This window comes from Barbus barbus (genome assembly GCF_936440315.1).
Source record: "Barbus barbus genome assembly, chromosome: 45".
Classification (NCBI taxonomy): Eukaryota; Metazoa; Chordata; class Actinopteri; order Cypriniformes; family Cyprinidae; genus Barbus; species Barbus barbus.
Window position 1 is genome coordinate 23135084 of NC_136723.1, and position 17055 is coordinate 23152138.

Genomic DNA, 17055 nt, shown 5'->3' on the forward strand with positions numbered 1-17055 from the left:
TCACCTCCATGCCGCGCCGAATTGAGGCAGTAATTAAAGCAAAAGGAGCCTCTACCAAGTATTGAGTACATATACAGTAAATGAACACACTTTCCAGAAGGCCAACAAATGTTTTTTGTTTATTGGTCTTATGAAGTACTCTAATTTGTTGAGATAGTGAATTGGTGGGTTTTTGTTAAATGTGAGCCTAAATCATCACAATTAAAAGAACCAAAGACTTAAACTACTTCAGTCTGTGTGCACTGAATTTATTTAATACACGAGTTTCATAATTTGAGTTGAATTACTGAAATTAACTTTTCCACGACATTCTAATTTATTGAGATGCACCTGTACTTCACAGAATTACTGAATTTCACAGGAAAGATTTGTTTATTTTTTATAAATTAATAATTGACTAAAGAACTGTATTTCAATAGTTTTCAAATAGTTTTATTACAGACGGGCTGATTTATTCATTTTTAAATATTTGGGATTTTAAGAACAAGTGGAAAATGTGCTGAATGTTTCATTTCATCCAAGAGACTTGCGGAGCAGAACCGGACGCGAGACTGTATGTTTTCTTTAGTTTTAAGTTTTTGCATATGCGCTGGATCAGAGTAATATCGCGTCCACATCACAGACTTTGTGATTAGCAAATCACAACGTCTCAAATCGTGATTGCGATTCGATTTCGATTAATCGCACAGCCCTACCAGGTAGTTCTCGCTTCAAAAAGTTAGCAGGCAGAGGGGGACATCACAGGGTTATCCGTTGTGCCAGTGGAATGGCAATCTGCTTGCCGCACGAGGCAGCATCACGTGTTGCTTGCAGACGTGCCTGTATATTAATCGGCCTAATTTGCAGCACAATCGGCCGATTAATTAAAAAATGCCAAAAAACGGCCGATCAATCGGTCGACCTCTAATACAGTTTAATGGCCAGTAAATCATCTCATTGGCAGGGGTGCCAAAAACCTTGGACACCGAATGGGAGCATTCCAGGTAAAACTTATCCAAGCGGCAACAGCTCAACTGTATCAAGAAAATGAAACCTGCGAGGGTTTATCGAGTGATAACTGGCTCTGAACAGCTTCTCACCCGAACTGACCTGAGACACCTCAACCCCACTGGCACATGAAAGACTCCTCTCTTTAAAGCCCTCGAAGAAAGCAGAGATCCCCTTCTTGACACATTTCCACCTTAACCTGCGGTAAAGTATCCGCTGGCCTGCAGCCCACAGGATATTGAGGTTCCAACAAAGGCTCAAAGCAAGAGTCTCGTTCAGGGGTGTCATTGCACTGCCGGGGCAAATAAACAAACTGAGCTATCAGCGGCTTAGAGGCATTCCATAGGAGGCAGAGGTTTCTCTTCAAGTTCTTCTGCAGGAAAACCACCAGATACCCATGCTCTCTGAAACCGGAAACTGTGGTTTCAAAGCCAAATCCTGCAGCAGCCAATCAGCAGCTGAGAAACAAAGTAGCCAATCAAAATGTAAAAAAACCCAACACTCGTGCAGATTGAGAGCTCAGTAAATGAGAGGAGAAGGTGTGGGCGCAAGGATTCAGTTTGGGGCCCAATTATCTTCAGTGTACTGCAGTGAGAGCGAAATGCTAACTTCCACTTGTTTGCTTCATTATCGTTTCTAAAGCAACATAATTCCCTTTATGTGCTCAAATATCAGTAAAACTCATGAAAATGTGCCACGTACACCTACCTACAGTATCCTGCAGTACATCATTTACTAAATATTAAAAGAGACCAAATTACTATGAAGCTCTACATGAAAGTACCAAGAGCACATGAAGCAATTGGGTTGTATATTTCTCTTCGCTGGTGTGGAGAATTAACCACTCTAGAGCTAATTTGCAAAAAAAAAAAAATAAATCTGTCATCATGTCATTCCTTTAATCGGTGGAACACAAAAATAGTTGCAGAATGTCCAAGCAGCATTTTTCAAAACAATGAAAGTGAATATTAAATATATTAAATGCATTTATTTATATACATATATATATAATACATATATAATTTTTTAAATGTGACCCTGGACTACAAAACAAGTCACAAGGGTACATTTATGGTTTGTTAGGATAGGACAATATTCGGCTGAGATACAACTATTTGAAAATCTGGAATCTGAAGGTGCAAAAATATCCTTAGCAATGCATATTACTAATCAAAAATGAAATTGAGATATATTTATGGTAGGAAATTTACAAAATATCGCCATGGAACATGATCTTCACTAAATATCCTAATGATTTTTGGTAAAAAATAAAAATCTATCATTTTGACCCATACAATGTATTGTTGACTATTGCTACAAATATACCCGTGCGACTTAAGACTGGATTTGTGGTCCAGGGTCACAAACATATTTAAATAAGTCAAATAAATAACTATATTATAATATGTGTATTATAAATTATATATGAAATAAATTATAATGCATATATATTTTATAATAATATATTAACATATGTAATATATCATTTTAATAAATTTACTTTAAAACAAAATTTATATAGAAAAATATAAACTATTAGGGATAAACTATTTAACTTATTATACGCCATTCATGCTGCTGTTCACTTTCATTTTAGGTATAACATCATCTTTGACATTTTGCTTAACTTCCCTTTGTGTTCCACAGAAGTCAGTCAGTCATGTGTTTGAAATGACATGAGGGTGAGTAAATGATATTCGTCAATTTGAGTGTCCCTTTAAAAATAAAGGTTCCAAACAGAACTAAATAAAATTCCAAAGAACATTTGAATCCTGGATTCTTTAGAAAACCACCTATATACTGGTACTTCACCTATAGTGTAACATCAAGAACTTGTTTTTCTCTCCAAATAACCATAAAGCACTCTTTGGGACCCTTAAACAGCTTCAAAGAAGCAAAACACAACAAGCTAACTGACAAAAGGAAAAAAACACAATTAAACTGCATGCCAGGGCTAATCTCATCCAGATAAGGCTGCAAAACAATAAAAACACATTAATTCCCTGAAGCGATTCCCAAATAATAGTTCAAATATGCAAAATCAACAATCAAAACATCAGTGCTATGGTGCAGACTGTTAGGTGCAGCGCTCAGGGAAGCAGGTGTCAGTTTGAAGTTCAGAATGTCGTTAGAGAGGAAACTGTGGGCGCGAGTCACACTTTGACTCACACTTTGACTTTGAGCTGACGTGCAGGAGCTACTGACCTGTGTGGCGTTGGAGGCAGGGCAGGTTTCATGGAGTTGATGGGGTTCATCGGAGGAACCTAGGGGTCTATGGGACACCCCGAATCTCCTCAACCTAGCAGGCAGTCTGCAAAAGAAAGAAATAAAAAAAGAAAGAGAGACACGTTAGACTGACAGCACTCAATCAAAACAAAGGCCCTGTTCCGCTGTGACTAGGGCTGTCGCGATTCGTCGATTTTAGTCGACTAGTCGATTTTTAAAAATCGCCGACTTCATTTTGCTTGCGTCAACTAACCGGCAAAATACCGGAAGTGACGCATTTCACGGATGAGAATCCATAAAACACATTATTATACTATTTTCCAAGGCTGCATGATATATTAAACCCATTTAAAAATCATAATTAAGCATAATTGTGAATTCACAAAAGCTATGATTTATTTAAATAAGTATATGCGATGCAGTTCACACAGTATATACTTAATTATTTCCATGCGTGTAGGTTAAGCACGTGCGTCTCACAGCGGCTCCTCAGAAACTGTTATCATTTACATGTGTGGAGCGTCTCAAACTCATCTCTGCATGCTGTTGTGAGCTTGGGTTTATTATAACGTTAATCTGGGAACGCAACGCGTGCCATTTCATCAGATTTGTAAGGTACATCATTTATAAATTCACACAAACACAGGAGAATACATCGTGATTTCAAATTAAAAGCTCAAACCCTCACTCTGAGTTTACACGGTTTGATGTCCACATATTCATGTAATTACAGCGGCTATAGCACTTCTGTCCTAAAGAAATGGACAAATATTAAAGATTAAGTGTACGTTTGAATTAAATGGTGCTTGGTCAATATTAAACAGTAATGTGTAAAAATAATCATCAGGCCGTCGGCGCCCCGGCAGGCCTTTGTTGTTATGCGTAATCTACATTAGCTCTATTGTTTATAATACATTATATATTTGAACAGTTTTGTTCAATAAAACCATATGATTTCTTGCTTTTGATACTTTATTTGAACTAATTATTATTGCATCATTGCTATTATATATGTAGTTTAAGTCATTTGAAAAGCTATTGTTCACTTAGATCCATTTTTATTACCACAAAAAAATATATATATAAATAAATAAATTATAATTATAGTGCCCTATGAAATCCGTTTTATTTCCAAATTCGTTTTTTTTAAATTTGATTAATCAAAAAGGCTGTCTAATTAATTGAGTTTTACAGTTTTATCTGTACCAAATTCTGTTTTCCATTATTTTCTGGATTCCATTTTAATTGTTCCATTAAATGTTAATAATAAAAAGCATATCCAATTAATTGATTTTATATTAAAAAAAGTATTTTTTCAGAAATACTGCACATTTACATTTTTCACCTAAATAAATTCTGGTAAATAATATTTCTGGTAAATACTCCTTTAAAAAGTGTTTTTTGATTTTAATTTTATTATTATTAGACTAGAACACGTGGATATGTTGTCATTCTCACACTATAATACTGAACTGATTTCAGTGATTGGGACTATGAGATGGACACTATATTAAAGTTCTGCAATATATAAATATATTGTGGAAACTTAAATTCCTGTAGAGCTGCTTTGCAACGATTTGTATCGTAAAAAGCACTATACAAATAAACTTGAATTGAATTGAATTGAACTTGCTTCCTGCACTCTATGTTGCACTTCACTTTTGCTTTAAAAAAGGATTTCATAGAAATTTGTATTTCATTTCGTTTAATAAAATATTTTTAAGTAAATTTTTTTTAACAAATAACAATAAAAAAAAAATAATTTTACGAGAAATTAATCGTTTAGATTAATTGATTAATTGAAAAATTAGTCGATAGATTAATCGAAATAAAAATAGTCGCTAGTGGCAGCCCTAGCTGTGACTCACTGAGGCAGACGTGTAACGCTGCTGTAGTGGCTTTAACCAATTTCATTTGGAGGGCTCTCAGATGGCTGCGGTTCTGCTCAGAGGCACAAGGGGTTAATCAACAACTGACTGCGCCAGCACATCTTTCTCCGCACATCAGCACATCTTCTTGATAGGGTGGGTTTTGCAATCGCTTCCTCGAGTTGGAGCCTTTCCACCAATCACAGTTTAAAAAGCAGCCAGTACCGCACACAAAGGAGCAAGATTTGACAGCATGTGGCATCTCTCGGGCTGCTGCACCGCAGTCGAGAGAATCGAGACAAAAGCCAGTGCAAAGCTGGAGCTTTAAAAGAGAGCGACGGGTCGCAACGGTGGACGACCCGAACTCTACGTCTTACTGCAGGATCCTCACGCTCTCTGCGGCACTGGGAGAAGCAGGGGAAGGAGGGAGAGAGGGAGGGAGAGAGGGCTATTTATAGCACGATTTGATTTCAAAAAGAAAAGAGAGATGTGGAAACACGGTGGTTCTCATGGCCGCTGCCACCACCGCTTTGAGATCCGAGCCCTCTGCGAAGATAACGCCTTCAACCCTGCTCAATTATTTAAGCCATCAGGGAGCTTGTTCCGACCAAAGAGGGTGCTTCTTTGTGCGTGCACATTTAGATTGTACAACGTTAATAATGACAACAAGACCCCCTCCGCCCCACCCCACTGCCTCTCCGTCTGTCTCCGCTCTCAGGGTGAAAGCTTGATTAGCACACATGCTAATTTGCCGCCAACATCAGTGGCTGTCAGTCCCCCTACACCCTCTCCACCCCCTCAACATGCTTCTCTGCTTCCATTTTCTTCTCCTTCCTTACAGATTTAGGTCAGACACCCCACAGCTTGAAAAGAAAGGTGGATGAACGCGGCTGCGTCGAGGGGGGCTGCAGGAAGAGTCACTCAGAGGAGTGACAGAGTTGATCAGAGAGAGGTTCACCTACAGGGATAATGAGAGGATCGAGCGGAGGATGAGACAGGGAGGTGGGCGGCAGCGACAAAATGAGATCCTCCATTGTCGTGTTTTGATAACCACTTGACTGAAGCAGGCTTAGCAATATTTACATGCTCGCGTGGCCATTTTCATTAGCAATTACACCAGTTCGGTCCGTGTAAAGAGCCGTTTATTAAACTCGTGTCTGATTTCTGACTCTTATACTGAAGGATTTGTCTATTTATGGTTTGTGCATGTTCTAACAACTACGTGTGCATAATATATAGGTGAAGACCAAAAAAGACCCCCTCCACCACTACCAACATAATTCACCTCAAAATATCCAGATTATATGGAATAATAGGTTGTATATTTCTCAAGGTTGGTTTGATAAAGCTGACTAAAATATTAACTACGAATTTCATTTGTAGTTCATTTCATTTATTATATATATATATATATATATATATATATATATATATATATATATATATATAATAATTCATCATCATTATTATAAAATAAGTAATAATAATAATAAAGTAATCAGTAAATTATAAATATTTCACTATAGGAAAAATGGCCACAGCACTAGCTGCAAAGGCATGCGCTTCATTTTACAGTGAGAATTTATTTATTTAATATTTATTTTTTTTATAAAATGTATAATAAGTTCTAAAATATTATCATTTAGAAATACATTAATTTAATCATAAAAAATAATACATTTATACATAAATTAATACAAATATAATATAATACATAATAAAATCATATATTGAAAATAAATTTAAAATATTTTTCTTAAAGAAATAATTAAATCTAATCTGTTAAAATAAAATTAATAAAAAAAGGCCACAGCAAGAGCTGCAATGGGTGCAAAAAGTACCAAATTTGTCCAAAGCATAGGAATGAAAATAAATTTAGAAAATATTGACCAAGATGTGGAATTACATTTCAATCTCAGTAACTGACTGAAAAATGTCTAAATGTCTTAATTAATAAAAAATAAATACATCAAGATGAATCTATTACTTTAAAAAATTACATATTTATTTATCATATCAATTGTCTGATAAAAGAAAAACTAAGCGGTGTTTGCCCTTGCAAAATTCACTGCCACAATTCTAGGACAGCAGATACTAGGGCACTCTGGGTTGATTTCTTACTGGTCCAGGGCAAAATAGCCCAACCTCATACCTCTACATTTGATAAAAGGCCACTAATAATTATTAGCTCTCTGCATCAAGCCAAAATGCCTGTTTACTACTTCTGATTTCTGGAGCTTGTATCTATGAAACGCATTAACTTATAGCTCTCCAAATTAATTAACCGCTGAGTGACGAGCATTAATGGCGTTTAATTAGCCCAGTACAGCTCAGCCCACCCCTCTCATCATTAATCTCTCATATTGGAACAATCCTTCAGTGAAGGAGCATCTATTCAAACAGTGGACAACCGTAATCCATCCGCTCTGGAAACACGATACGTTGCCTGTGAAGAACACACACACACACACACACACAATACACAACACACACACAGTTAAAGACCCCATGATGTGGCTTGAACACTGTTTGCTTTCCTGTGTTTTCATTTCCTATTACAACAAAGTTTTAAGTCACAGCCACGCAACTTGCTGTTACAATGAAACATTTTCATTCAAGAAAACATCTGATTGGATGAAACAAATTGTACATGCCCCTGAGTGCAAGATGAGTCATCAATTTTTTTGTCCGTTTCCCCAGCAGAGATACAGGAATCACGTTTTTGGAATCAAGCCACAAAAATTCAATTTCAAACATGAGGTCTTTTAAAACATACCCGCACACCAAAGTAAACATCCCAACACCACACACGTGGCAAGCGCAACCATGAGCCAAGGTTTGCTCAAACCGTCAAACACACTCTCTTGAAGCACTAGGTCTTATTTTTTGCAGTGAAATATCGCGGTTCAGCATCTTTGCTTATTGCTTTCCCTTCACTGCGTGACGGATAACAGCACAAACCGTTCTTGCCCTGGAATGAACAGAACACACTGTTCTTTAGTGCTGGGCTTCATCTAACCCCCTCCTCTCTTTTCCTCTAGTTCCACCCCTGGCCTGCAGTGACCTGTTCCTGCTGGGCTTCCCTCCCTTTCTCCAATTCCTCCAACACGTGGGTCATCCTTTCTTTCTCATACTATTTCCCTCGCTTTTAACTTTCTCTACCCCTCGTGGCACGTCAAACACACCGAGTCTCTTCCTGCACCCATCAGACAGGACCGTCCGGTCTGGGACAGCAGGGCAAGACGGCACCACAGGGGTGTGACCATGAAGGTCACGAAACGCCTCTGCTTTTTTTGCCAAGCAGCACACAAAAGCTCACAGGCGTTTGATTTCTGATAGGCCGGAGAAATGCCTGTGCGTCAGCGCTCTTGAAATGAAGTGCAGATTCATCTCTCTACAGGGACTGCGCTTTCAGAGGACAGAACCTGAAACACAGCACAGGTTAAGAGAGTATTCTAGGAACCATCGAGACTGGGATAAAAAGGACTATCGTTCTGCACCTGAATTCACATTTTTCATAATTTTTTTGAAGCTAGAATGTGTGTTTTCTGCATCACTAGCAGCACCAAATGGAATGAACAACTCCAGCTCACATGTGAGTTTGCAATAGGACCCCCTGTTTAAACAATGGAAGGCAAGTAGAGCTTTTGGGAAAATTATTTTCACAATCCTTTTTGGTGCTGCTAGTGTCACAGAAGGGAAAAACTTCAACTAAACAAAACAAAACAAAAAAAAATCATAAAACTAACTGAAATATAAAAAAAAAAAAAAAGATTAGTTTTAGATAAATGTTAACAACAACAATAATAATAATTATTATTATTATTGTTGTTGTTGTTATAACTGTTTTTTTATATCATTATTGTATTATAGTTTAGGATAAAGGGTAATAATCAAAATAACATTACTAATAAGATAAAATTATAATTATAAGAAATTAAAATAATCTAAAATTAATAAAAAATATTATTAATAATAATTAATAATTATACATAATTAAAATATTTAAAGTAAATTGAATATTTATTTATTAAAATATTAATTTGTTATTTATTAAATCATTTGTATTAATTTTTATATTTCGTTATTTGTTATTTCTTTTTAAAGAAACAAATAAATAAAAAAGAAAAATAGTAAATGCATTAACTTTGGCAGCCCTAACATTTATATAAGAAATAGAAATAAAACTAAAATAACTAAACTCTAAACTAACACACTAAAAAGAAAAATAGTAAATGCATTAACTTTGGCAGCCCTAACATTTATATAAGAAATAGAAATAAAACTAAAATAACTAAACTCTAAACTAACACACTGCAGTTTCTAAATGTCCCCCAATCAAAAAGTTAGCTAAAATCTATGTGAAATACAGAATTTATAACAATGAAAGCAAAGCTAAAGAAACAACTTCAACAAAACAGTCTGTTTACACTTTTTTTCCCATCTAACATGACATTGCTTGAGAGCCAGCAACTTCAAATGAGGGACAATCCCAGTGCATCAGTAAGAACAGTGGTAGCTAAAGACTAGCTGGGAAACCGCCTGTCCAAAAATCCACAATTCGTCTGCCTGCCAAATGGGGGAGCGCCTTGGGTCACATGGTTAGGCCTACCCTCCCCCACGTGGCTGAAGCCAAAGCCGAGAATCTGCTGCCAAACAGAGAGAGAGAGAGAGAGAGAGAGAAAAAGAGGCTGGGGGCTGGGGAAGGGGACGGAGGATTAGGAACCACAGGAAGGCCGGGCCTGATAACGCATTCCTCCACAAATGTGCACACAAACACACAGAGCTCTCTGGCTAAAAGTGTCTCAACACTAGCAACGGAGCTGCAGTGAAGAATGTGGGCTTTAAACTGTAAGCAAGAACAGAGTATAATAAAGATCATTGTGGATATAAAAAGACACGAATCTCACGGAGAGCAAGTAAATCGAGGGAAAAATGGGCCGCCGCAATACATACACGCCTACAGACAGTGAGCTGTGAAGAACACTGATCATATCTCTTACCTGAGAGATCAGGAAACAAATTGCCCTGCGATTTACTCAAAGCTGAAAGCATGCAAGGTGTCTGACAGTGTGGCGCAATAAATGCATCAATGCATGGATACTTGAGAGTGCAGATTTTGTATTACGTGTGAAAAAGCACGTAAAAACACGCCACTGATTGAGCCGTTAAGTGTTGTGACTTGTTGGAGTGCTGGGTCAGTTTTAAGTAGGTAAATTGACAATGCATTCAATGCGTCGCCCTCAGACATCCACAAAAAATGTAATGTGCATAACAGTGATGAAAATGGAAATTAGATTCTTTGCAGAGAGACAAAAAGCAAATGTTCCCAGTTAAACTCATACCTGCCTCATTCTCTAATAATCGCGCTTCGCCTTTAGGCCTCGACAGATTGTGTGACGCAAGTTCGGTGTGCAGCAAAGACTCCAACATGGAAAAATATGCAAACGTAACTTGAATCCCTGTGTAGGTAGATAGATATAGATGAGTTGTTTTCAGGAGAGGGAAGCTCAATATAGCTGCAAGGCAGCAGTGACCGCGCTGCTGTTTGTGTGTGTGGCGCATGCCACCTTGTAGGTCAGCTTTATTTGTTCAGTGTCCAGGCCTGTGTTTGGTGCTGTTTGAATTTCTCAAACACACACACAGGACTTGAAGAGTGTGTGAGTGTGTACAAGCCAGTCCGCCACCTCCCTTTGAATAAATTAATTAGCAGCAAACAGAAAGTGAAGAACAACCGGTTTTTGCACATTACCTTGTCCTGGTGTACACCTAGCAAAGCCAGATGCAAGAGATTCAGAAGTTGTGTGAACACTCAGCAGCATGTCAGCATCCAATTATTCTGAGTCCGTTCCAGTTAAAAGTTCAAGTACTTCCAGGGTTTGTTTTAAAGTCAAAGACAAGTGATTTTCAGCCTAATAAAGTTAGTTTAGAGGCATATTTCACCCCAAAAAGTTCGGAGAGACCCTTATTATAACTGATAAAATTAATAAATTATATATGAATAAATTATGTAAATGTAAAGAATGCTTAATATCTATTTAAATACATTTTTGTAAAATACATTAACAAAGAAAAAAATTTAACAAATTACATTTTAAAAATGTGTTTTTACAGAAAACTTAGTATATATTAAAATAAATATTTAAGCATATTATAATATAAAATTTAATATATTTTTTTTTATAAAATTGAATATATTAAATTTTTTAAAAAGTGTTTTTTTTTCCTGTGGAACACACAAAAAAAATATATAATTTGAAGAATGTTGAATTTTTTGTCCAAACAATGAAAGTCAATGGGGACTAAAGCATAATTGACTTCCATTGTATCAAAAAAAAAAATTAAATAAAAAAATACTGAGGCATTTGTTAAAATATCCTATGCTCCACAGAAGAAATAAACTCATACAGGTTTGGAATGATATTAGGTTGAGTACTTTTGGTAGACTATCCCTTTAAATGAAAGCCTAAATTCCAAACGATGCTACCATGACATCGCCAGCATGGAACGTGATAAGCATCCATGTTTCATTACACATCTGTGAGCGGTTTGCGCGTTTGTTTGTGTCTAGAGGAGCGGCAGGGTGTCGGGCCAGAGCAAGTACATAGCAGTGGAACGAAACCGGCAGTGACTATCTTAACTCAGCAGATTTAGTGGGTCCCGCCAGGTCAAGATCTATAACATTCCTCAGTGAAGAACACCTTCATCACTGATTCTAAAGTTGTGGGGAAATGCTCATCTCAAGGCTCATCTCATCACCATAAAACTATCACAAACGCTTCTGCTTCTCGTCTACCGTCCACTTGCAAGTTTGGGAGCATCTCGGACTCTCCAGTGCCAATCAAAACTCTCATAAAGATACTCTTGGTGGAAAGATTTGCTCTCCAACGTCCCAACGAGACATTCCTCAAAGAAAAGGACCAGGAAAGACAATTAATAAGCATATCAACTCTTCATCAGTTCTTCAACTGTGTGTACAGCCATTATATTTTTACCATTCCTCACCATACCCCTCCCCAAAACCCTTTCATCTATTCAGGTCCAAAGTTAAGAGGAAATTACGTTCTACCATCCCGGGTTCTTCAGTGCCAATCAAAAGATATTCTTGATGGAAAGACTTGCTCTCCAATGTCCCCACAAGACATTCCTTAAGGAAAGACAAAATCAATAAGCTCTTCCACTGCATGCCTCGCCATTATATTCGTACCCTCCCCAAAGCTTTTCATCTCTTCAGGTCCAAAATTGGAGAAAAAAGCTTGTCCATACCATTAATCTATCACACATGCTTCTGCTTCTCAATCTACCATCCCAGGGTCTCCAGTGCCAATCAAAAACTCTCATAAAGATATTCTTTGTGAAAAGGAAATTCATTCCTCAAGGAAAATGACTGGGAAAGATTAATAATTAGTTCTTTATCTGCAAGTGGCTACGTGGCCAAAATGCATCAGTGTTTATAGGTTATTAGCAAAGCAAGTTGCATCGCCATTCTCAGAGGCAAGAAAAGGTTGAGTGGAAGCGCACAATGGAACACATTCATTTGGCCGATATCAGATTTCTTTACGGGCATCAGTCTATAAGAGCTCAAGCCTCTCTGCTCTAAAACCCATTTCCCCCGTTCGCGTTCGTTGGAATCGAGCAGCAGCGAATGCAAATGGCGTCACATTGTATTGATTCTCCTTTAATGACTTTGTTACGCCTCTGACTTTTACAAAAGCAGAGCTGGCTGGTTCGTTCAAGGGCCTCCGCTTGATAAACTTGTCTGACTTCAATGCTCAGCTGTTCCGTGCGTGTGTGAGTGAGGTCCCTCTCCCTCTCCCGCTCGCTCGCTCTCCGCTGCAACGTGACTCACTCTGCACACAGCAGCGTCTTTCTCTCCCTCGCTGGTGTAGAGGGAAAAACAGGTTGACTGACTGATGGTTTGGCTGATGAACGGTGACAGAGCCACTCGATGGAGACTTGCATAGAGACAGCGTTCTGCCGGCCAACAGCGGCCCCCCAGCTTGCCGTGTGGCTTCCGCGGGGCAGTAAAAGAGCTTCTGCTGGGATCATAGCTTTCAAATCCTCGCATAATGCAATACTTCCTACAGATGAGTGGGTGGCCTTCTCAATATCAATACGAGGGGCTTGAAAACGAACAAGGTTCAGGCGCATCTTAATCATAGAAACGTGACGAACACTACTCATGCGTGGCAACAAACACGTTTGCATAAAGAAGCTCCCCTGCTGATGACTAGCTGCAATCATGGGACTCATCATGACAACTCAAGAGCCTGGGCTGAGTGCACAACGCAATGACACTGTCAAGCTGATTCTGAACACCACAAACCACCTGTATCCAGAGAGAAAAATCTGATGAAAAAACCCATCCACACCCCAAAGCATTTGCGACTAATTGAGCAATTTGTCTTTTCGTGCATTTATTTTGTCCACGACAAGGTGCGGCTTGAAATGGGAAAAAACAACGCCTGCCCTGTAACCAAAAGGACTGAAGAAATCAACGGCCCGATTCAATCATGGTCACACCACCAGGCCCTGATGAATTTTGGGGACTTTTCTAGGGTCAAAATTCGCAAACTGTGCATTGAATGCAAAATTAACATTGAATGCATTATGTTGGAAATTAGCCAATACCCAATAAACAAATTGTGTGCTGAGACAATTTGTTGACGCTTTATAGATATATAAAAAATTAAGTGTATTTTAAAGATATCTAAATATATAAAGAAAATAAATTACATATTTAAATAAATGAATATTTATATAATTTACATGTTATATTAAATGTGTATTTTAAAAAATAATATAGAGAAAATAATTATATTTTAAAAATAGATATATTTGTTAGGAAAATAAATTAGATATTTACATTATTTAAAAAAATGGGTATTATTAGGCATATGCAAAATTAAATAAATGTATATAATTAAATAGGTACTTTCAATATATTTATATATGAAATAAAACAGACAAAGTTAAAAATATATATTTTATATATAATTACATATTTATATTTGTATACAAAATAAAAAGATATTAGATGTACATGAAATATTTCTATAAATAATTATATATATATATATATATATATATATATATATATATATAAATAAAATACAAATACATATATACACGTGTATATATGTATATTATTAAACAAATGTATTTTTAAAATACATCAATTAAATGGAATAAACATATATACGTATATTACAATAAATGGATATTATACATTACATATAATAATAAATATTTAAATATATTGTAATGTATAAATGAATAAATATGTATATTATAAAATATATAGATATTGGATGTACATAAAATATTTTTATAAATAAATTTATACAGTAAATAAATATGTATATTATTAAACAAACATTTTTAAAATGTATCAAAAATGGAACACATTATATTTAAGTATATACATATAAGAAAGAAAATACAATAGATATTATATATTAAATATATTATATAAATGAATAAATAAATATGTAGATATACAATTATAAACAAATTATTTTACAAATATTTTTACACATACATAATAAATTGAATATATGTACACTTTCTTTTTACAAAAACCCATAACTATGTTTTATGTATAACTACCTCTGTGTGTAAGCTCACCACTTACCACATCTTCAACCACACAGCGATCCTATGACGAGTAACACTGACTTTACAGACAAACACACTTGGAAGCATAGAACCCATCATTTAAAGTCAGCGTTCAATTGGTCAGGCAGTATTTGTCAAGAAACGATGGCCCTTGCAGTGGCAGGTGTATGAACCCTGTGCACTTTCATAAGTCTGACCCACTAATCAGCTTAGGGGAGGAAGAAGGGGAAATCATTGCTCAGAGAGCAGGAAGAACATTATGCTGCTGTAACAGGAAGCTACAGCACACGAGCATCCAAGTAGCCTTGCATCGAATAACACAAAAATGTGAGAAAACGCTAGTCAGAGGGGTCCGTTTGACGACACAGCGTTACACCTCTGTTTTCTCAGGTTGTGGGCGTATTGTGGTCAAGAGGCCAGCGAGAGGAGCCGGGGAATGTTTGTGTATGTGGTAAGACTACGTCAGAGGAACAGGTCAGTCTGTTCATCAATTCTGCCGGGGCTTTACACGGTGTCAGTAAAGAGTGTGTCAGTGTCCCACCCCTGCACTGACTCACCGTTTCAGTCTGACAAACACGCGTTCACACACACCACGGCCTCTCGCCTAACATATCTACCACAGTGCACATGCATCGCCAAGTGCGAAAGCCATAAAAATCAGAGATCCAAGCTGGAGGAAACCCAGGACTACTGCTTCTCCATCACTCAGCCAGACACAGAGCAGATGCTGAGGGCACCTGTGTGGGTAAAGCTGTTACGGGCAACAGATACAAACCAACAGATCCCTGATTAACTGAGTGGTGGGAATGTTACCCTAATCCCACCATCAGCTCAAAAGATCACGCACTGAAACCTCTTTCCCATCTAAACAGGCATGACATGATTTTGATGTAAAAGACGTTTAAGTGACGCAAAGTCTTTCTCCTAGTTTTGAGAATTTAAACCATCAAAATCTGGCCTGATATAATGTTCACATGTCAAGTAACACACTTTATGTACACATGATGTAGTAACTATTAGGGGTATAATGGTACACTAATTCATACCGAAAAATTTTCGGTACAAATATTTTTTATTTTAATGACGTCTTTACTTCAGGCAAGTCATCAGTGTGTACAGCTCGATCTTTGCTAGAGAAATGAAGTCTAGAGAGAACAGCATTTTGCTAAATATTAGACTATATACTTCATAAAATCTTCGGTACGGGTCTTTCGGTTTGGTACACATGTGTACCGAACAAATCATTCAATTTTTTTTCAGGAAATTCAGACAATAAATGCCATTTTGGCGAAACAGATCGCTGTATAAACGCCTCAGTTCTGACAGCAGTGCAAGTGAGCACGATCATCCTTTCCTCTTTATTACAAGTTTTAAGGTGAAACAAACATGAATAAACATCTCACCCCTCATGTAATGGCTCAATTAAGTGTTTCAACATCAGTGTTTCTGCTGTAAAATACTTTCAAAGTAAAGTATTATACAGCAGTCAACATTTGAAGTCGATCAAAAAAGTTGTCCTAAGACAAGAACGCATTTTGGTTTTAGGACAATTTTGATGAAAGATTTTGATCCACTTCAAATGTTGACTAGTGTATTTCAACAAAAAATTTAAATTATATAATTTAGAAGTTAATAAAAATATAAATATACATATTTGCATACATTTTTTGTTTATTTGAGTGTTGATTATTATAGTTAAAAATAAATATTAGTAGAGATCGACTGATATATCGATTTACCGATATTTGTCACGATATCCAAGCATTTTTCCATAATCGGATATCGGTTTTGTAATATCGGATTCACCGATAAACACCGCAGTCTTGTGGGTGTTTTGAGAATTGCACGCAGGATCGCAATTGCAGCGCATCTGAGGGGAGACGAGACAACAACGGCGTGCAGGTACTTGATTTGCTGTAGTTAGTAAACTATTTAATATTACAGTCATTAATGCACAAATATGTAGTTTATGCAACTTGGCTCTAAGAAATATGATAAATAAGATACTCTGTCAAGCCCTGTCCCTATAAAGATATAACTTTGCCTGAAATAACACAGCCATGAATTAGCGCATGTTGGAAACAAAAGCGCTGAATTTAATTCTCTCTCTGTGGTCTATTAGTCTCGTGAAGTCGGAGTCACGTAGACAATCCGTCAAGTCCTCTCCCAATAAAGACGTAACTTTGCATGAATTAAATAATACAGCCATGAATGATTGCATGTTGGAAATAAAAGCATTGAATTTAATTCTCTCTCTGTTGTCTATATGCTCATCATTAGTCTCGTGAAGCCGCATTCATATTGCAGTTCACTCAGCGGTTGATGCTCAATAAATGCTCGGCACGGCCACTGCATG

The 17055-nt window shown here is 36.9% G+C and overlaps 1 protein-coding gene across 1 annotated transcript in view; it reads right to left on the minus strand.

Moving 5' to 3' along the window:
- The window catches only part of zmiz2 (zinc finger, MIZ-type containing 2), a 60050-nt gene that overhangs the window by 20822 nt on the left and 22173 nt on the right, over positions 1-17055 (minus strand). Inside the window, 1 exon segment of the mRNA XM_079408206.1 lies at positions 3193-3298. Within this exon segment, the coding sequence (XP_079264332.1) occupies positions 3193-3242 (50 nt within the window). The 5' untranslated portion in view covers positions 3243-3298.